The sequence below is a fragment of the Hemiscyllium ocellatum genome, chromosome 25, assembly GCF_020745735.1.
Source record: "Hemiscyllium ocellatum isolate sHemOce1 chromosome 25, sHemOce1.pat.X.cur, whole genome shotgun sequence".
In the NCBI taxonomy this organism is placed as follows: domain Eukaryota; kingdom Metazoa; phylum Chordata; class Chondrichthyes; order Orectolobiformes; family Hemiscylliidae; genus Hemiscyllium; species Hemiscyllium ocellatum.
This window is the reverse complement of record NC_083425.1, coordinates 36,066,247-36,089,104: the sequence shown is the minus strand read 5'-3', so window position 1 is coordinate 36,089,104 and position 22,858 is coordinate 36,066,247. Positions and strand designations below refer to the sequence as shown.

Below are 22,858 nucleotides of genomic sequence, written 5' to 3'. Positions count from 1 at the left end.
CAGAAGGGGAAAAATGCAAAAGGAAAAAATAAAGACACTACCACTGCATTACTTGTTTGTTGGGAGTTTTGAACATTTAGTTTAGATAGTCCTCAAAACTACTGAGCCACTTGGACTGGTCACCTGCAGTGCTCAAGAGAAGTGGTTTGCATTTGAGAAGGTTCAGGTACCTTGGAGAAAAAGACAGACATTTTAACACATCTGCCCTAGGACAGTTCTTCAGAGATAATGATCTGCTTAGGAATTTGGACACCCATATAAAAGAATGTACTGCTTATCAAGGTCATTCTCAATGATCTCCACTCTGTTGAATTCTGCACCAATGAAGGACTTTAAACCAAGGATTCTACACCATAGAGCAAAATGAATGCTCAGGACAATGATTAGATTAGATTGCTTACAGTGTGGAAACAGGCCCTTCGGTCCAAAAAGTCCACACCGACCTGCCGAAGCGCAACCCACCCAGACCCCCACATTTACCCCTTACCTAACACTACGGGCAATTTAACATGGCCAATTCACCTGACCCGCACATCTTTGGACTGTGGGAGGAAACCGGAACACCCAGAGGAAACCCATGCAGACACGGGGAGAACGTGCAAACTCCACACAGTCAGTCGCCTGAGTCGGGAATTGAACCCGGATCTCAGGCGCTGCGAGGAAGCAGTGCTAACCACTGTGCCATCGTGACCTCAGCTTTGTCATGCTACTTCCAGACAGGGTCATCAAGTAGGCCACGAGCAGAACTTCGCTCCTCAATGCATGCACAAATATATTCTATTACTAGAATTTTAAATGCAGTTGACATAAACTATTCGGTCCAGTGTTTTATAGCATGTGCATGGTGCTGGATTAAACCACCTTAGTCTTGATGATACTGATTTGCAGGGCAAAGTTTTAATCAACAGAGAATTTGTTATTCCAGTTTGGATGTGTATAGTTTGAGCACACCATCAGCTACAAACAAATGCTCTCAGATTACTGCCTCTGATTTTGGCAGAGGCATATAGTCTGGAAAGAAGAGGAGCTCCCCAAACTGAATGGAATGCTTGCAGATAAGCATTGTGTTGGCTTCCTTCGGTATTTCTTTCAAACGTTGTGGAACCACACCTAGCTTTATGTTGCTTCAAGAAGGCATTTGTTGGTGGACTCTTGTGGCACAGTAGTAGTACCCCCAACCTCTGAACCAGTAGGTAAGAATTCAAGTCTTAACTGTTCTATGTAATCACATTGCTGAACATTAGAAAACATCAATGGGGCTCATTGCCATAAAGGCATCTGATCTTGCACCACAGGCACAAGCATGTTTAATCACATCAACATGCAGTCAGCTCGGTATTTTAAAACTGCTTGGACATCCCAGCTGGAGACTAGACTGATAGAACAAGTAATTAACACTATCAAAACTTTTAATTTGTCCTACTATCAAATAGCAGATGTCAATCCTGGTGCTGCACTCTGCACTTACTCTTGCAGTTGTCTTATTGCAAACACCATATATTCTGTGCCCCAGTTGGCCCTAAAACTGCAGAGATTCCTAAAGGACACCAAACTAGGTCACCTAGTAAGCATGTTAATTGGAGTATATTTCTTGTGATCAACAAGAAAAAATATTCTATTTCTACCACATGTATTGTGTGATGGTTTGCAATCTTTACAAGATGCAGAAAGCAGCAGCCCCGTTCCCCCAAACAAAATACAAGAACAATCACAGAACTTCCATAATTCATCACTGAGAACCAGCAAACAACTATTGTCATTTTACACTGCATTAGAATACAAGTGTGTAAACTCAATTCCAAATATTTAAAAAATAAACTTTTATTCAAACTTAGATCATGTCTTGGCAAACCAATAGAGTTTACATACATTTGTGTTGCCAGAGTAGTACAATCTGCAGGTCAGTCACATTAAGAGCTCTAAACTTAATTATCCATGCTCCAATTCCTTTTTGAATGCCCACTACTTCCAAAGTCTGACATCTGAAGGAATGTTTCAATTCATGGGCAGAAAAACCATAATAATAATTGTAAATTATATCCACAGTGACAGCAGCACTCAGGATATCCAAGTATGCAACGATTACTTTTTTTAAAAAAAAATGTCATGCACAGGATGTGGGCGTCACTGGCTAGGCTAGCATTTATTGTTCATCCCTAATTGCCAAGAGGGCAGCTTAAAAGTCAATCCCATGCTGTCTGGAGTCACATGTAGGTTAGACCAAGTAAGGATGACAGTTTCCTTCCTTAATAAGGACATTCATGAACCCAAAGTCTTAATCCCAGATTCTCACTGAATTCTAATTTCAATTTTACTTTGAATCTGGTTCCACAGAACATTAGGAGAAAGCGAGGACTGCAGATGCTGGAGATTAAAGTCGAGTGTGTAGTGCTGGAAAAGCACAGCAGGCCAGGCAGCATCCAAGAAGCAGGATGTTGTGGGCATAAGCCCTTCCTCAGGAATAACTCCACAGAACATTACCCAAGCCTTTGGATTAACAGTCCAGCGATAGTACCAGTAGGCCATCACCTCTTGCCTAGGGATTGCTGAAGTCCTGGTCCATAATCATCCAATCTAACAGGAAAGAACAAGTACACCAGCAGTAGTTGCCCATGCTGGGAGAGACAGGACTCCAGTTTTTTTAATTTCAAGATGATATTTTATTTATCACTCCTGTTAGCAAAGGCAGATCTTGTTCCACTCCATTACTCATTTCCTACAAGTTTAGTAGATCAGCAGAGGAGAAAGTGAGGACTGCAGATGCTGGAGATCAGAGCTTAAAAATATGTTGCTGGAAAATTTGAGGGCAGGTAAGAGGCCAGCACTGGCTGTCCAGGTGGATGGAGTGTGTTGGAACCAGGAGAAGGGGCCGTCAGAGGGTGGGCGGAAGTCCTGGTTGAAGATTCCTGAAGGGCTTATGCCTGAAACGTCGATTCTCTTGCTCCTTTGATGCTGCCTGACCTGCTGCGCTTTTCCGGCAACACATTTTTAAGTAGTAGATCAGCATGCCTAGTGATAGGCTCAATTGTCAGGTTAGAGCAACAAACACATACTGGAGGCCAATGGCCACTAGGATTCTTACAAGCTTTGAAGAACAGATCTGCATCAACAACAATATCTGACTGAATCCTTGGAAGCCAGTTTACAAGCAATAAACCAAAAAGTTAGGATGCAGTATGACAGCATAGCCACCAAATTATAGACAACAAGATCCCCCAACACTTTACATTGTTCATGTGTTGACACTACCAGCTGGGCCATCATCTACAGTCCATCACTAATCAACCAGGAGGACAATTAAAAGGTAATCACATTGTGTGGCTCTGAAGTCTCACATACAGCCAGTCAGACATGACAGATTTCCTTGCCTAAAAATGGCACTGATGTACCAAATGAGTTTTTAAATGACATTGAAACATGCCACCACTTGGCTCACTTCATCATGGAATTAGAATTGCAACATCTGCCATTGAAAGATTTAAACCCCTAACATTAGCCAAAGGTTTTGGATTTAGTCCAGTAACCTAAAGGACGGTGGGAATCTGGAACATACTGTTTGCAAGGCAGATACAGGCAAGATCCTTCTTGATATTTTAGTCTTGAGATACATGCTTTGGCATTGCAAGTGCACAAGTTCATAGGCCAAATGTTAGCAAATGGGATTAGAACAGTTAGGTGCTAGTTTTTGCCTTTTTCTGTATTCGAGACCTTTATGATTGAGACATGACAACTCAGCCACTGCCTTCCCATTGTAAAGGTACACTATGTCCCATGAACCTAACTGATTGGCAAAATTGAATCTCTGGCTGTCTAATTTATTTATGACATTTAGATTGATGTACAGTTATGTAGATAGGAGCTCAAAATTATGAAGTTGATAGATTAATTAAGGTAAAACTGTGGGACAGGATTTTAATATAGGCAAGTGAGGTTCACCATTTTGAACAAAGACGTGCATTACTTAACTTGGAAAGCATTAGAACAATGAAGGTCCAAAGAGAATTTACGGATGCACAGAAGCAGAATTGTTTAAGCACGGAAGGCAGCCATTTGGCCTGAAGCATTGGTACCAGCTCTCCAAATAAGCAGTGATTCTGACAACCTTGCCTTATAATCCTGCACATTCTTCCTTCTTGGATAACAACTCAATTCCCTTTTGAGGGAGTCAGTTCGAGTCACTCCTCCACCACACTGCGAAGACAGTTTATCCTTGACCTAAACCACTTGCTGTGTAAAACAAAAAAACCCCATCTCTTATCAACTACCTGAAATCAGTGTACTCATGACCTGCTATGATGGGAAAAAGATTTCTCCCTATGTACGCTGCCAAAACAGAACCACATTTGATTGCATGACTTAAAGACCTCTTGGCCTTACTTCCCCCAGGAAACCAGTCCCAAGTTTTCCAACCTGAATAATGGAAGCTCCTCATCCTTGGAATTATATTCAAATATCTTCTGCACAGCACTACAGCAAATACCTTTGAATCTTTCTTGAAGTGCAGTGCCCAGACATAGGGCACCACTCCAATTGAGGTCAAGCTGGTGTACTATACAAGTATAGTAACCTCCCTGCTTGATGGGTCTACTAATGAAGTGGAGGTACTGGTTGATAAAGCATATTCTATATTCTCCACCTACAGTTCAATGTTTCTATGTTTTTGCTCAGCTACAAGCTTTGAAATTGTGCCATGTACACCAAGGTTGAACTCATGTTTATATATCAGGAAGTTGTGGTTCTGTTCGCCGAGCTGGGAATTTGTGTTGCAGACATTTCATCCCCTGTCTAGGTGACATCCTCAGTGCTTAGGAGCCGCCTGTGAAGCGCTTCTGTGATCTTTCCTCTGGCATTTGTAGTGGTTTGAATCTGCCGCTTCCAGTTGTCAGTTCCAGCTGTCCATTGCAATGGCTGGTATATTGGGTCCAGGTCGATGTGTTTGTTGATTGAATCTGTGGATGAGTGCCATGCCTCTAGGAATTCCCTGGCTGTTCTCTGTTTGGCTTGTCCAACAATAGTAGCATTGTCCCAGTCGAATTCATGTTGCTTGTCATCTGCGTGTGTGGCTACTCAGGATAGCTGGTCATGTCGTTTCGTGGCTAGTTGGTGTTCATGGATGCAGATCGTTAGCGGTCTTCTTGTTTGTCCTATGTAGTGTTTTGTGCAGTCCTTGCATGGGATTTTGTACACTACATTGGTTTGCTCATGCTGGGTATCAGGTCCTTCGTATTGGTGAGTTGTTGTCTGAGAGTGGCTGTTGGTTTGTGTGCTGTTATGAGTCCTAGTGGTCACAATAGTCTGGCTGTCAGTTTGGAAATGCTCTTGATGTATGGTAGCGGACTGCAACGGACAGCTGGAACTGCCAACTGGAAGCAGCAGATTCAAACCACTACAAATGCCAGAGGCAACATCACAAAAGCATTTCACAGGAGGAGGTCACCTAGACAGGGGATGAAACGTCTACAACACAAATTCCCAGCTCAGTGAACAGAACCACAACAACGAGCACCCGAGCTACAAATCTTTTCACAAACTTTGATCAGGAAGAGCGAGGTTCCGAACATGCAATTCTGGGGAACTTCACAACAATCATCCCTGCCCAAAAAACATCCATTAACCACAGCTTTCAATTACTTTGCACAGCAAGGTCACTAGGCTTGAAAAACTGTTTGGTCTACACAGATGCTGCTAGATTAGAGTTTCTCCAATAATTTCTGCTTTTGTTTCATATTTTCACAATCTGCAGTTCTTTGTTTATTTTCAGTTTCTAGTCATTCAGCTAATTTCACATCCTTAAGGTCCTTATCCCTTTTGTTGCAGGAGCTACACCTTCACTCAAATTTGATGCTTTCCAACATATGAAACATTCTTTGCATGTTCTTGTGCAGCACATGAACTACACTGTCCTGTTAACACTTGCCTCCTCAAAAAAAAACCTGAACTTAAACAATTCTGAAATCCATACTAGTTTTCCTTAATTAACTTGCATTTGTCTAAGAGATTTATTTATTTTCCTACATTGTTGATTCAACATTCTTCATCACCCAAGTTAAACTGACTGGTCTGATGTCAGTCTTTTTTTTGAATGGACTTTTTTGAAAAAAGGATTCACTGGCCCTTTAGAACCACCTGATATATCTTGAAGCTGGTACCCAATTACTTTTTATTTACACATGGAGAGTCCTTGACAGTAATCCAGCTCCCAGAGAGTGAACAGAACTTATGACACTCCTGTTTGTTTCTTTTTACCCCTACACTACCGCCTAACTGCGGTAGTGCTTATTTCCCCCCCTGCACTCATGCTGCGTGCGTGCAGGTGCAAGACAGTGAAAGGCACAAGGTGCACAAATCTTTATTCAATCCCCACCACCAGGAAGAAAACACCCAAGTAGCCAGTGACAAGCAGTGCCCTTCACATCAAAGGGCAATGCTGTGTGATCAAACAGTGAAGGGGAGGGCAGGGATTAAATCAAAATAGAATTGGAGGGAGAAATAATGCGTTCCACTCCCTGCAGTGCCCACCTCTCCCTGAACAGCTCAAGGGTGTTGGTGGACACTGCATGCTCCTTCTCTAGAGACATCCAGGCTCTAACATAACCACGGAAGAGCGGCGGCAATCGTCCCTAATGACCCCCTTCACGGCCTGCTGCCTGGACCTGTTTATGGCCATTTTGGCCAGGCCCAGGAGCAGACCCACGAGGCTGTCTTCAGACCCGCCCTCCCCCTGCCATACCAGGTGTCCGAAGATCAGGAGTGGGGGACTGAAGTTTAACCAAAAACAGAAGGTGGTTTTTGAGGAAATCAAAAAGGGAGTGCAAGCACCCATACGCTATTTATAAATGGTCCATGGACTCCACAACACCACAGAACAAGCAATTGGGCTGGGAGTCCGTAAGCCACCGCAATCTGCGGTTGCAGGGGACCGCTGCGTGCAGCGCCCTCCACCCCAGATCCCCAAGAGAGGTGGGGGGGGGGGGAAAAAAAAAACACTCCTGTCAGCCAGGGCTTCCTGATTGGACCAGAGTAACAGTCCCCCCATCAGGGAATTCATATTTTATGATGTCTACCTATCAGCCTCATCACAACCACTACACCACCTTGGACTCCAAATTTATTTGCTATAGACCCATTTTTACCATGTTGCAATTAGCTTTCCTCCAGTTATTCTTCCTCTACGTTTGTCTATTGCTCACCAAGAGTTTATGAAGAATGATCACCACTATGAAAATATTCTTGACACTTGATACATTTTGCTCACTGCACTGCCAAAAACCAGGTCTCAAAATTCTCACAGGACAGGGAAAATACTGTAGAAGTTATTCCTGAAAGCATTTTAGGTACTCCTGTCCCTTACACAACAATGACTATCCAAACATGGACGAGGAAAGTCCGTTATAATTGCATCATGATTAATAATACATTTGTAATTTGCTCTTTTCCGTTCCTCCGACTAGTTGATAACCAAGACACAACACTAAGCAATAAACTTGCACCGTTTTTATTCCTTAGCTCTAGCCAAATGGATTCTATTCTTGACCACTCTGCTGTATTCTCTCTCCAGTACTGCAACGCTGCTTAAAACAAATAAAATAGCCATGTCACCAAATCCTTCTTGCCCATCTTTCCTGAACCAGTAATACCCAATCCTTCATTTCAGCTAAGTCAGGTTTAGAATTCACAACTTCTTACTCAGACCTTACCTAAAAGTTGCTTCCTACTCTTGTACTAATTCGAAACTGGTATTTTGTGCACTTCGGTATTTCTGATATTACGACCTTCTGACCCTACACAGCCGCTAACTAAGTTTACTCACCATTCCATTACTGGGAAAAATCCTACGAACCCATCACCACTCATTTAGTCCTTGCCCATGTACCCCTGCAACAACAGAATAAGCTGTCCTGCCACAGACCTGGCTCAGGTTAACATCCACAAAGGGACTAAGTCACTCAATATTCACAGCTGAGGAAAAAAAAATGTATTCAGGAGATTCCTTCAGTACCTGTCCATTGCTTTTTGAATTCCTCATGAGGACTTCTTTCTTCTCTTCCTGTATATTCTTAAGCTGTGGGGATGACTACATCTTATAAACATGCTCTCCTCACAGCTATCAGCCTCAGTGTTGCAGTGGTACCAACCGTAGCTTCAAGCATCAGAACTTGAACAACAAGCACACAATCTCATTATTCTTAGTGCAGATCACCCACCTTTCCCCTACACTGAATATAAACAAATCAATCTTCAAATGCCCTCTGATATATCAACTATATTGCCAGGTGATGCATTCTAGATACAAACTACTCATGGTAGAGTGATTTTCAGAAATCATTTGAAAATCAATAAATCTACACCTGAACATCCAATCATTTAGGAAATAGGAACAGCTCCTCACCATCTACTCTTCAGTCCCTCAAAGAATTTGAGGGGCTTTTGACATGTCGTCTTAAACTTGCCTTCTCCAAAGCAAGTTCTCCAATCTGCTCTTATAACAGAAGATTCTCAACTTGCAAAGTATTCTTCTGTACTCAGATTCACGTGCTTCCTATCAAGTGCACCACCCAGAATCTACACAATGCTCCAGCTGAAGTCTAATAAGTGTCAGACATAGGTTTAACATAACCCTCTTTCTTTTGCATCCCTATCGATAAAACCTCTGTCTAAAAGGAGACAGAAAAGTGTCAGCCTTGCAAATAAGGCTAGATTAGACTGAATACACTCCACTGAATCATCCATTTGTTTCAAATAATCTACACCAGCAGCTGTTCTCCACTAAAACACATCTCCCAGCAAAGATTGCATCAGAAGATTATTACTAACACTGATCATTAGTCATCTAGAGTAATACTTTCAGTGACCCCATTCCAAACTAAAATTTTCCTTTAAGTGCCTGTAGATTACTTTATTGAATTAAACGATGGACGAAGAAAAGGGGGGAATTATCTCTTGGCCCTAACCCATTTTGGGGAAGGGACGGGGCTGTAGGTCAAGGGAAGTAATATGAACCCAGGACACCAAAGGAGCTCTTTGCTATTGTTCCCCACCAAGGTGTGTGACAGTTGGCCAAGCTGGAAGCTCAGCATGATAAGACCTTTCTTTTAACCATCTGTTCAAAATTAGGTAGGCACCAAAAGAATTTAGATTAAGTATTTTGAAAAGAAAACACTTTTAACTGAAGAGAAAGCCTACTAGGGAGTGCTTCCACTTCATATCACAATTTAAACTGCTTTGCAAGAAAACTTGACACAAGGAAAAGGATCTATGGGCCACAGGAGTCACCTGTTCTATCAACCATGCACAACTGCCACAAAGATCAACTCTGCCTTCTCCCCTCAGGGCTGCAATGCTGTTAATTTCACTTAACAGGATTCCAAGTGCATTTTAGGCAACAGGAAAACTACTCAATCTGCTATAGATTGCAGAATGGAAAATTCCTCACATAGTAACACAACTTACTCATAAAGAAAGCAGCATAATGAAATGATTAGCCATCTGGGATTAGAATTAAATTACAGCAAGATACTTACTCTGACCCAACTGTTGATCAGTTTATTCAGTTAAAATCAAGTCAATTTGCATCATGGTCACTGTAGATGAAAAACAAAAATGATCAATGATTCACTAGATTTCTCATTCAATAGTTCACAAGTTTAAGAAGGTATTCCAACAGTCCATGCAGGATATGCATTTACTAAAGTGCAAAAACATCAATGTTTATCATGGACTAAGGACACAGAAAGGAGCAGCATTAATTAGTACACCAACATAGGAGGGACTCTGTGTACAAAAGGTAGCAATTCTGGACATTGCAGGCTCAGAATTTTAAACACGAACATAAGGTTTTTTTAAAAAAAAACCCTATCACAAAGACAGCCTTATAGTTTTTTCTGAACTGCCTGATATTTAAAGATAAATTTTACAGAGTAAACAAGCGATATGAGCAGCATTACTTGGAAATTACTCGCAGCAATATGGAGACTAACCCAGTGATTGATTCTCAGTTCAAGCAGGTACTTTCCAAAGCTCAAGATGCCAATAAGCCAGTTAAAAATATCTCATTAACCAGGAACACTACTGCACAGGTCCAAACATGCCTAATGACAACAGGCACCAGTATTTCATACATGGACTGCAAGGCTGTGCTTACAGATACAGTAACATGAAGAGAAGTTGGGATGTCATGTTGAGGTTGTGCAGGATGTTGGTGAGACTACTTTTGGAATATGCATACAGTTCTGGTAACCCGGTTATTGGAATGATATTATTAAATTGGACAGAGTTCATAAGAGATTTATTAGGATGTTGCAGAAATGGGGTTTGATTAAAGGATAAACTAGGATTTTTTCCCTGGAGTGTAGGAGGTTGAGGGCTGATCTTTTAGAGTTTTATTAAATCACAAAAGAGAATAATTAAGGTGAATAGCAAGGGGCCTTTCCCTAGGATTTGGGGGGGGGGGGGGGGAAGAGAAGAGAGTTCCAAACTCCGATGAAAGGAGAAAAAAAACATAAAAAGGAGTCTTCATGGGCAACTTTTTCCACACAGAGGATGGCTCGTGTCAAATCAACTGCCAGAGAAAAGTGGTGGATGCAGGTACAATTACAATGTTTTAGAGACATTTGGAGAGGTTAATTAATGGAAAAGAAGAGGAAGTGGTGGAGGCTGGTCCAACTGCAACACTTAAAAAGGCATTTGGATGGGTTTATGAATATATATGGAGGGATAAGGGCCAAGTGCTGGCAGGTGGGACTAGATTGGGTTGGGATACCTGGTCAGCGTGGACGGGTTGGACCGAAAGGTCTGTTTCCATGCTGTACATCTCTATGACTATTTGTAGGGATGTGGGCCAGGCAAGTGGGACTAATTTAGTTTCGGAATATGATCAGAATGGACTAGTTGGACCAAAGGGTCTGTTTCCATTCTGTATGATTCTATGAGTCTTATTTCACAAAATTTAACAATATACCCAGGTATTCTTCTGACTGAAGTTTAACCCCTTGTGAATGAATCAGGGAACTTGCACCTTAAGGAAAGCTTACATACAATATGGAAACATTTTATTACATGGTTTAAAAATTGTAAAGTCTCCAGCACTTGCTTTGCTTAGAACTCTTGGAATTGTCTAATGCATGGCAGAAAGATGCTATACGGGAGGTAAGTTTTAATAATACTATCATAACTGGTGTGGGAACAACTGAAAAGTGAAGCAGCACTTGGAACTCAAAAGTGGAAAAGACAGTTTGGAGCACTTTTGCCTCTGTCATGAAATCCTAGGTCTAAACGTACTACATGGTGGGACTAGATTGAGTTGGGATATCTGGTCCAACTTGTCCAGGCCGACCGAAGGGTCTGTTTCCATGCTATACATCGCTATGGCTCTACGACCTGATAAAAATCAAGACTGACACTCCAGAGAAACACCAGTCACATCATTCATGGAGATACATTTCGACATCAATAAGCAAAACACTGTACAAACCCAAGATTTAATGGAATAAATTCTAGCTCAAATTGATAATTACAGCATAATAAGCAATCTGGAACGTATTCAAAACAATATATATGTCATTAAATATAAAAGACTTCCAAAGAGTGCAATCATCGAGAAAATAAAAATGTGTGGCACTGACCCTCAAGACAAAAAGTTGGCTGATTACGAATTGCTGCATTGCACACTGAGCATACATGCAACATAGAAGCTGATGCATGAGTAGACTGCACTGTGGAGACTTGAAAATACAGCAATATGTATTGAAGCACTCATATGCAAGGTCTATTCAAGGACTTAAAATTTTAGTGGTTCTTTATTCCACCCCATCCCCCCCATCACCCCCTCCCCACCCGCCATTATTTCTTGCCTCCGCGAACCACAGATCAGCAGACACTGATTACTATGAAGGGCATGGCTGTACACAGAAAAGTGCGAAATAAAGTGCATAAATGGCAAACATGGGAATCGTAGATGTTAATTGTCATTCTCATTGCTGCATTGACAGGTGCTGATGTTCACCAGAGGCTAGAGAGGGCTGAGGTAAAGACCCAAGACACTCTTTTGACTAAGAGCGAGAGAGAGCGAGAGAGCAAGTTAGCACAAGCACAAATGCCCTGACAATATTTATTCTTTTCAAACCAAATAGATGTTCTGGTGATGATCCCAAGGCTGACTGTGGGATATTGCTCCGAGAAAATTGGCTGCAGTGTTTCCTTTCCCACAGCGGTGACCACACTTCAAATGTACATCATCGACAATCAAGTTTATAACAGCTCTGAAGTCGCATGCTCCAGAACTTCTTGTGCCCCTAGCCAAGCTGTTCCAATACAGCTACAACACTAGCATTTCAACGAGCCACCACACACTGCACAGAGGAACCAGGCAGAGCAGAGGAAAATGACCTACACATTGGGTACCCGTTCTTTTTGAATACAATGAACACAGTCCACTGATTTCTCAGCAACAAACCCAAACAAGAGGTCAAAATGCATCCAAAAACCCTAGCCAGCCATTCTCCCCTACACCAAAGGCATCTCGGAAATGACTGCCAGACTACTCAGAGCCCTTGGCATCATGTGGCCCATAAAATGCACCAACACACTAAAACAGCAGCTAATGAACTTGAAAGACTTGATACAGATAATAAGCAAAACTAATGTCATTTACAAAATACCATGCCAGGATTGTAACAAACACTACATTGGACAAACAGGCAGAAAACTAGCCAGCAGGATATATGATCACCTACTAGTCACAAAAAGTGATGACCCACTCTCACTAGTATCCTTACATACAGATGAGGAAGGACACCACTGAGTAGAAAAACACATCCATCCTCAGACAAGTCAAAGAGATACATGAGAATTCTTACAAGCATGGCATTCCAACCAGAACGCTATCAACAAACGGACTGGAATCCCATTTTCCACCCAGAGAGAGAAAAAAAACAGTAAAATGACATCACCATAGGAAATGACATCACCAACCCACAGAAACCCAAACATAAAATAGAAAGCGGGCTTCATCCAGAGGCTCACTGAAGAAGTTACCTAGTTTGGTGACCATACACCCGATAACAAACCTTCCAGCTCAGCAAGCAAACCTACATCCACACTGGCATCTACCTGATGAGTAAAATTGGTCAGGTGTGAGACAAACACAATCCTGCCAAAAACACTCAGAGTCTACTGTCAATCCATTTAATGGAATCACTATCAAACATCACTTGCTTAACAGTAACCAGATCATCAAAACTCAGTTTGGGTTCGGTCAGAGCCACTCTGCTCCTGATCTCATGAGAGAGAGAGTTCAAAGTTCAATCAGGAACAAAAATGCTGAATTCTAGAGGCGAGACGTGATTTACCTGGGCAAACGTTGCCCTGATGTCAATGAATTGCAGCACAATTGGAGTCAATTGGAAATCAGAGGTAACTCTGCTGGCTGAAGTCATCTCAAGTATAGAGGAAGATGGTTATGGCTGTTGGAGATCATATATCTGCCCAAGGACATGACTGTCAGAATTCCTCAGTTTTTGTTTTAAAAGTGTAAATACTTCTGAAAATCAACATGTTCAGAGATGGATTATTCATCTCTGGAGCAGATGGGACTTGAATGCAGGCTTACTGGCTCAGAAGTAGGGACATTAGCACTGTACCACACAACACCTCAAACATTGTTCAAAGCAATTACTTTTCTTTCAGCATAAAGTTGTATATGGAGATTCAAGCAGCCTGCAACCGCTCAAGTGAAATAAAGATCATTTAAGAAGGGATACCAGAAATACAGGCACAGCTCGTGAAATACATAGGGCATCAAAATTGGCCAAAAAGCAAAGTATGCTGGGAATGCCTGAGCCAAGACAGACAAGTGATAATTTTGCCTAAGGACAAGCCCTTGCAAGATCCAAGCCCAGTCAGCTGAAACTAGAGAGGTATGAAAACACGTCAGGAAGCGTAAAAGGGCAATTCAACCCTTCCTGACAAACAAACACCACTATTGGGGCAAACATACTTCAGTAAGACAAAAGAACACATATATACTGTGGGATGAAACCACCCTTCCAAGGCCAAAGAACAGACATAATGGTCACCGTTAAGCAGGGCAGAGAACCATAGCAGCATTTCACCGTGATAAAGCCAATTAATTTTATCTCTAATGGGTCAATTTCTTGTCAAGTTCCAGAAGATAGCCAGGAGATTACAAGAATTCAGCACGGCAGGACTGGAGGTAACCCCACACTCCAGCCTAATGGTACATCGAGATACAGCTGTGGCCAGAGCAGTTTGCCTTCTGACCAGAGAGATAATCAATTCATGAATAGGAACATATTGAATATGTTGGCAGACTAGTAAATGAGGATCTGGGAAGCATTCTAAAGAATTGGATAGTACAATAGAGTTGTTAAAAGTGTAAAGTTTAACTCATAAATGTTACTGTCTTCAAAAAGTTGTGACCTGGTTCACTGACTGCAGATTCATGCAAAGTCCTTTCCTGATAAATGCTAAGGTCCTGGCTAAGTTAATATTGTGTATACTGGTTGAGGAGTCTGCAGGGTCCTAGAAACACTCTGTTCACCAATGACTGCTCAAAGTATGGCATTATTAACAGCTAAGAGTTATCAGTATTCAAATGCAGCACAGACTGAGAAATGCCCAGGATTGGACAAAATGCTGTATTGAGAAAACTAGTGAAGCACAAGTTCCAAATAGCCTCCAGAACCCTATTAACAAACTAACCAAATATCCTCTAGACCCACTACAGACAACTGGGAAGATAACTTTGCTTTAACATTTTGGCTACAATAGAGAATGAACAATTGTGATTCTACCGTGCCTTGACTGCTTCAGCATTACATGTAAATCACAAAAAAAAACCATCAATTCCCTTGTTGTTTTCACTCCTTGCATTTTAAACCAACACAAACTGATCGCAATCTGTTTGAAATTTGTTTGAAATTCAAGATAATAATGGGATTTTGTATTGTCTCTGCCATTTTTAAAACCCTTGACCTTTAAGCAGAACTTGCCTGACATGATCAGAAATGATACTGCCAGATCTGCTGAGGATTTCCAGCATCTAGTTACAAAACAAAGTTTTTGCTCTTTTGAATAGATTGCATACTTCTGCACTTTTGATACAAGCTTCGACCTAAATGTAATAGACATGATTGAAATGTCATTTAGCAAGGAAGAATTTTACAAATCTTTACAATTAGAGAGCATGTATACTAGCCCTAACTTTCACAATGGAGTTGCGGGTATCAAAACTCCGCTCCCTCCTGGAGGAAGAGACCCTAGAACAGCTGAATCACCTTCAATTCAAATATATTCTTCCTCAAACATGAAGCCCAAAACTACTCAAAGTACTCTAGGTCTGGTCTCACTAGAGCCCTCTATAATTATCAAGACTTTTTCAATTCTTGTATTCAAACTCACTTGGCAACAAATCCTAACACACCATTTCCCTCATTGTTTCCGCTATCACCTACAAGTCAATCTTCAACATGCCTTGTACAGACAGTCAAATTTCTCAGAAAAAAAACAATTCACTCAAGAAGTATAATTTAATATTTAAAACTAAAAGAATAACCTTATTTCCCAACATTGCCTGAGGGGCGACCTTATAGAGGTTTACAAAATTATGATGGGCATGGTTAGGATAAACAGACAAAGTCTTTTCCCTGGAGTGGAGTCCAGAACTAGAGGGCATAGGTTTAGGATGAGAGGGGAAAGATATAAAAGGGACTTAAGGGGCAACTTTTTCACACAGATGGTGGTACATGTATGGAATGAGTTGCCAAAGGAAGTGGCGGAGGCTGGTGCAATTGGTTTGGAGGGATATGGGAGAGGTGCTGGCAGGTGGGACTAGATTGGGTTGGGATATCTGGTCAGCATGGATGGGTTGGACTGAAGGGTCTTTTTCCATCCTGTACATCTCTATGACTCTATTATACACCATGTGCCATCCAGTTGCTCAGACATTTTCTAGGCATAGCACATCCCTGTATAAATGCAGTATCCAGTACTTGATGTCATAATTTAAAGCAAAGCAAAGCAATCAAGAAAAAAAAAGTTATAGTGGTGAAATACAACTGGGTATAGCACACAAAAAGCAATGCTGCGTTTTCAGACACTACAAGGGCAACTAGTAGATAAGAAAAAGGGGCTAAGGTTAGATGATTGGGAGGGGGTGGTGTGGAGAAGCAATCACCTTGAAGAAGCAGGAAAAAGTGCCATTTTAAACACCTGTCAAGCTGGGATTTGTTAGCTCAAAACAGAATTATTAAGCACTATTATACATCTCTAATAGCTCAATAAACACAAGTTGGAGTAAAATTCAATGGTAATCATTTCAAAAGACCTACAAGGTCAAAACAGGACAACGAATGTTCATTGGAGTTTACAAATCACTTTTTAGTATGATGGCAGGGCAGAAACCTGTTGATGGAATTCAAACATGGACTGGTGGGAAACGAAAGCACAGATTTGGGATTACAGTCAGTCATGTCAACAATCTAGCAATTACTGTATGACAAAACTGGGAGAGCTGATGTGGTGCAAACCCATGAGTCGGGGCCCAGATTCAAATCTCATCCACTCTAGGTGTGCAACTTCGTTTTTGGACAAGTTCATTTTTTTAAAAAAATACTAATCTGGTTTTATTATCCAGTTGATCGCGAAGCTGATTTGTAATTCATTACCCAAGTAGTTATCCATTACCCAGGCAATTACCTACTATTAAGACAATTAGTAACGACTGATCGTCTGGTCAGCACAAATATGCATATCGAGTTTGGCCTGGTTAACGGAAACCAGACTAGCCGCCATCTCCCGTGCCTGCAGTAAGCTTGGCTCAGTCCCCGCTCATAGCTGTGCAACTGAACCCCAGGGCAAGCCTGCTATCCCGGGCCCAGAGCGGCTCACAGCCGCAGGTTTCCTCGCCGGTGGTGAGAGAGGGTGTGGTTACACTACCCTAGCCGCGCCGATCGTCTCGGACCCTCCCGGTTTTACCTGAGCTCCGGAGTGGTACTGAGTGCCTAGCTTCCCCCCCGCTCACAAGGCGAGCCCCTGGCGCTAGGCCGTCAGGTGTGGCCGCCAGGTAAACCTCTTAAAGGGCCCGCACCGCTCATACCACGCGCAGCCGCAAAGTGCAACAGCCAAACCGCTCAGCTCCCCTTGAACCCACCTCTTAAAGGGACAGCGCCAGGCTTTAGTCGAGGCAGCAAACATCAAACAGCGAGTTTAGCTTCTTTACTAAACAGGGGCGAGGGATAATCCAGAACAAGAATAATTAATTGGTGGAATGTCACTCCGGGGCTGGGGTAAGAATGGAACTGACCCAGGAGAAAGTGAGGATGATTATTCCTGATGAAGGGCTTATGCCTGAAACATGGATTCTCCTGCTCCTCGGTTGCCTGACCTGCTGTGTTTTTCCAGCACCACACTCTCGACTCTGGAACTGACCCAGTTAAATTGAAATCAAAGATTGGCAGGGAAAAAATTAACTAACTAATGTAATACCTCACTACAAGAGATAGTTCGGACACAGTGAAGGGGCTATATTTCCACGAACAAGCAGGTGAAAACCTAACAAATTAAGAGCTACCTCGATACCAGAAATAGAGATTGAGATGAAGGAGTGTGCTTGTGACAGATGTAAATTAAATAATACATTGGAGCACCGGCTGAATGTACAAGGTTCAGACAGAAGGTCAAAAACCATATAGGAGAAGCAAAGAGAGAGCATGAAAAGAGATTGGCAGCCAACATAAGGGAATCTTAAAGTTATCAACTGGCATTTATGTATTTAAAAGGGAGATAAATGGAGGAGTCAATTAAATATGGACCAAAAAGGGTATTTTATGTATAGAGTGAGGTCATAGTTTGAGTTATTAAATTAATACTTTGCACCTGTCTTTCTCAAAGAAGAAAATGCTCTGCAGGTCATCCCTAATGCCATATCCTGAATGACTGTAATCCATATAATGTAGATACTTCCTCAATACTGCTAGGAATGGATTTTCAGAATTTGGACACTGTGAAAATCAATGAATGGCAGGATGTTTCAAGTAAGGACGGTATGTTGGAAGAAGTGCTGTTTCCATGCATTTGCTGCCCTTCTCTTTTCAAGTGGCAAGAGTACGAGTCTGGAAGGAACTGTCAAAGGAGGCTTCACAGATTTTTGCAGTGCATCATATAGATGATACAGACTTCTGCCAGTGTACTTTCGTGGTAAGGAAATTAATGCTTACATTGGTGGATCGGATATCAATCAAGCAAGCTACTTTGTCGTGGACGGTGTTGAGTGTTGATGGAGATGCATATATCTGGGAAAGTGAAGAATATTTCATCATATTCCTGACTCATGTGTTATAGATATTGGACATACCTTGAGGAGTGAGGGCATGAATTACTTGCTGCAGAATTCCTAGCCTCTGACCTGCTCTTGTTACCACAGTATTTATGTAGTTGGTACAGTTCAGTTTCTGAGTTGAAAAATGTGGTGCTGGAAAAACACAGCAGGCCAGGAGAGGAGCAGGAGAATCGACGTTTCGGGCATGAGCCCTTCTTCACGAATGAGGCTGGTGTGCCAAGTGGGCTGAGATAAAAGGTAGTGGGGAGGGAACTTGGGGGAGGGGCGCTGGGAATATCGTATTCCCAGCACCCCTCCCCCAAATTCCTTCCCCCCTACCTTTTATCTCAGCCCGCTTGGCATACCAGCCTCATTCCTGAAGAAACTTTAAAAATGTGTTGCTGGAAAAGCGCAGCAGGTCAGGCAGCATCAAAGAAGCAGGAGAATCGACGTAGAAGGGCCTGGCAGAATCTAAAGTGAACATTGGTCAGCAAGTTGGATTGCCACTTGACAGCACAAAGATACTTTTCATGCCTTCTCTGAGAATCAAGAGTCAGATGAGGTGATAATTAATCATTTTTATTTCTTTTGCATCTTTCGGACAGACATCGTTGAACAACTTTCCACAGTGATGCAATTGCCAGTGTAGCAGCTGTACTGGAGCACATTGTCAAGATGCATGTTTAGTTCTGAAGAATAGGTCTTGGGCACTACTTCTGGGATATTGTTAGAACCCATTGCCTTTGTTGCATCTAGCGGGTACAACTGTTTCTTGATATCACATAGAGTAAATTGAATTGGCTAAATACACCTATATGCAGGAAACCTCAGTACGAGACTATTTAAAAGAGCTGTTCGTCAACTGTTGCCCACATGTCAGGATCATGTTACTGGCCTTCAGCAAATGAATACATTGGGGGCCTGGGCATCGCCTCAGGGGTCTGCATCTGAGCTTGGTCCAAATGTTATAACCCAGGTCTGGGATTAAATTAGATTCTCTAGTGTGGAAACAGGCCCTTTGGCCCAACAAGTCCACACCGACCCTCCAAAGAGTAACCTACCCAGACCCATTCCCCTGAACACTATGGACAATTTAGCACAGCCAATTCACCTGACCTGAACATCTTCAGACTGTGAGAGGAAACCAGAGAAAACCCATGCAGACATGGGGAGAATGTGCAAATGCCACACAGACAGTTGCCTGAGGCAAGAATCAAACCCAGGTCCCTGGTGCTGTGAGGCAGCAGTGCTAACCACTGAGCCACCATGCTGTCCCCCTGCTATTTGTTAATTGAAGCCTGCATCAGTATGGTTGCCTTTCTCTCTCTCCCCCAATCTTTCTATTCCTTGGTGTGCAAGGAGAAGTGAAATCTTGCCTAGCTATTGACACCTATGGGTGAGAATCAGTGACAACAGCCAATTTCTATTATTTAGTTCACTTGAAACTTTCTTTAGCTTAGCTGTGATATTGATGTTTTTAATCCTTCTCAGAATTAGGGGCAGGAGTGTCACCCTCACTGTAACTGTTAAATTTTCTGGCTAATTGCCAAGCTGCTATTGTGTCTGCCCCTGGAAATGCTGAGGGCTCTTTAATACCCTCCCCTTTAAGGTTTTCTTGTCGGCCTAATACTGCCCATAGTGCTGTGTTCACGGAAGTGCCGCGGGTCCCTGGTTTCCATGGGTTTCCCTGGAAACGGCGGCGGCCCGGGTTCGGGCTTCGGCCCGTTGCTCCTTCTCGGTGGTGTATCTGCTGTCTATCTGCGGACAGTACAGCGCACGGTGCCCGGGGGTGACTCTGGTGAGTGCTGAGCCCGGGGGGAGGGGGAGGGAGAGAGTTTGTGAGAAACTGGGTGGTGTTGTTTTTGCGTTGCTCCTCTCAGTCACAGTGATGTTGCTGTTTGTTCCCACAGGAGAGCTGGTGACTGCTGCCTGCGAACTGGGGGTGAGTGAGTTCCTGCAGCTTCTCTGTTGATGCCGGTGATTGAGAGACCCTGGTACAATGTGAAAAGCTGAAATTGGGCGTTTTATTCCTTTACCCAGATCCCCTTCCCGCGGGGTGAGGGACAAAACTCATGGGATTATGGTTTCAAGAGTCAGTTTGAACAAACGGCAAGGTTGGCGGGGGGAAGAATGGGATTAGACAATAGGTGCAGGAGTAGGCCATTCTGCCCTTCGAGCCTGCTCCACCATTCATTATGATCATGGCTGATCATCCTCAATCAGTATCCTGTTCCTGCCTTATTTCCATAACCCTTGATTCGACTATCCTTGAGAGCTCTATCCAACTTTTCTTAAACAAATCCAGAGACTGGGCCTCCACTGCCTTCTGGGGCAGAGCATTCCACACACCCACCACTCTCTGGGTGAAGAAGTTTCTCCTTACCTCTGTCCTAACTGGCCTACCCCTTATTTTTAAGCTGTGTCCTCTGGTTCGGGACTCCCCCATCAGTGGAAACATGTTTCCTGCCTCCAGAGTATCCAATTCTTTAATAATCTTATACGCCTCAACAGATCCCCTCTCAGTCTTCTAAACTCAAGGGTATACAAGTCCAGCCGCTCCAATCTTTCAACATAAGATAGTCCTGCCATTCCAGGAATTGACCTCGTGAACCTACGCTGTACTCCCTCAATAGCCAGAATGCCTTTCCTCAAATTTAGAGACTAGAACTACACACACTATTCCAGGTGCAGTCTCACCAGGGCAGAAGAGACTCTTTGCTTCTATACTCAATCCCTCTTGTTATGAAGGCCAGCATGCTATTAGCAAGCAAGCGTAAAGATGTGAGATTTCCCCAATTCCTGGTGTGGAGTCAGTGAATCCTGATGGTGGTGACTTTGATCTCTGTTTTGGATTGGAAGTAAAACTGAGAGGTGGCCCATGTTGGACAATGAGAGAGATGTGACGAGGAAAGAGATACTGTCCCTTGGGTGGGTGGTTCAGGGAGTGATGAATAGGAAGGAGCACCAAGAGCTCAAGAAAGGCTGAAGACATGGGATGGAAGCGGGAAAGTTGGGGTGAGCTGTTTGAAGGAAAACAGTTTAGAGGTGAAGGGCAAAAAGAGAATGAAAGAGTGAAGAGTGAGCTGATGACAGAGATGGTATTTTACTATGAGTTAAATGCAGAATGGCTGGTGCATGAAACAGGTGAACACTGAGTTTAATGAGGGGCCTTGGAAATCCAGAGATCATTGTGGTTCTGTTCGCCGAGCTGGAAGTTTTTGTTGCAAACGTTTCGTCCCCTGGCTAGGCAACATCATCAGTGCTCTGGAGCCTCCTGCGAAGCGCTTCTTTGATGTTTCTTCCGGCATTTATAGTGGTCTGTCCTTGCCGCTTCCGGGTGTCAGTTTCAGCTGTCCGCTGTAGTGGTTGGTATATTGGGTCCAGGTCGATGTGTTTGTTGATGGAGTTTGTGGATGAATGCCATGTCTCTAGGAATTCCCTGGCTGTTCTCTGTCTGGCTTGCCCTATGATAGTAATGTTTTCCCAGTCGAATTCATGTTGCTTGTTGTCTGAGTGTGTGGCTACTAGGGATAGCTGGTCGTGTCGTTTCGTGGCTAGTTGATGTTCATGTATGCGGATTGTTAGCTGTCTTCCTGTTTGTCCTATATAGTGTTTTGTGCAGTCCTTGCATGGTATTTTGTAAACTACATTAGTTTTGCTCATGTTGGGTATCGGGTCCTTTGTTCTAGTAAGTTGTTGTCTGAGCGTGGCTGTTGGTTTGTGTGCCGTTATGAGTCCTAAGGGTCGCAGTAGTCAGGCTGTCAGTTCTGAAACGCTCCTGATGTATGGTAGTGTGGCTAGTCCTTTTGGTTGTGGCATGTCCTCGTTCCGTGGTCTGTCTCTTAGGCATCTGTTGATAAAGTTGCGCGGGTATCCGTTTTTGGCGAATACCTTGTATAGGTGTTCCTCTTCCTCTTTTCACAGTTTTGGTGTACTGCAGTGTGTTGTGGCTCTTTTGAAAAGTGTCCTGATGCAGCTTCGTTTGTGTGTGTTGGGGTGGTTACTTTCATAGTTTAGGACTTGGTCTGTGTGTGTTGTTTTCCTGTGTACCCTTGTGGTGAATTCTCTGTTCGGTGTTTTCTGTACTATCACGTATAGGAATGGGAGTTGACTATCCTTTTCTTCTTCTCTCGTGAATCGGATTCCTGTGAGTGTGGCGTTGATGATCCGGTGTGTTTTTTCTATTTCCGTGTTTTTGATGATTACAAACGTGTCATCGACATATCTGACCCAGAGTTTGGGTTGAATTTGTGGTAGGGCTGTTTGTTCTAACCTTTGCATAACTGCCTCTGCTATGAGTCCCGAGATTGGTGATCCCATGGGTGTTCCGTTGATTTGTTCATATATCTGATTGTTGAATGCAAGGTGTGTAGTGAGGCACAAGTCCAGTAGTTTAAGTATGCCGTCTTTGTTGATAGGTTCCGCCTCCTGTTTTCTGTTCTGTACGTCCAGTAGGTTGGCTATTGTTTCTCTGGCTAGGGTTTTGTCAATCGAAGTGAACAGTGCCGTCACGTCGAATGAGAT

General features: G+C 42.9%; 2 protein-coding genes across 6 annotated transcripts in view; one reads left to right on the top strand and one right to left on the bottom strand.

Moving 5' to 3' along the window:
• llgl2 (LLGL scribble cell polarity complex component 2) overlaps positions 1-17,132 on the bottom strand; it is a 96,329-nt gene extending 79,197 nt beyond the window's left edge. For 2 of the 4 annotated variants that reach the window (XM_060844220.1, XM_060844223.1), the window contains exons 1-2: positions 16,993-17,132; positions 9,522-9,581 (exon numbers count right to left, since the gene is read on the bottom strand). The gene's annotated coding sequence lies outside the window, so the exon portion shown is untranslated. Of the gene's footprint in view, positions 1-9,521; positions 9,582-16,713; positions 16,968-16,992 lie in introns of those variants that run through there. The other 2 variants (XM_060844221.1, XM_060844222.1) reach the window with 2 other exon arrangements.
• A 2,865-nt stretch (positions 17,133-19,997) lies between these two features.
• tmem260 (transmembrane protein 260) overlaps positions 19,998-22,858 on the top strand; it is a 30,761-nt gene continuing 27,900 nt past the window's right edge. For both annotated transcript variants that reach the window (XM_060844561.1, XM_060844560.1), the window contains exons 1-2: positions 19,998-20,132; positions 20,245-20,276. In XM_060844561.1, the coding sequence (XP_060700544.1) occupies positions 20,012-20,132; positions 20,245-20,276 (153 nt within the window). In that variant the 5' untranslated portion in view covers positions 19,998-20,011. The remainder of the gene's footprint in view (positions 20,133-20,244; positions 20,277-22,858) is intronic.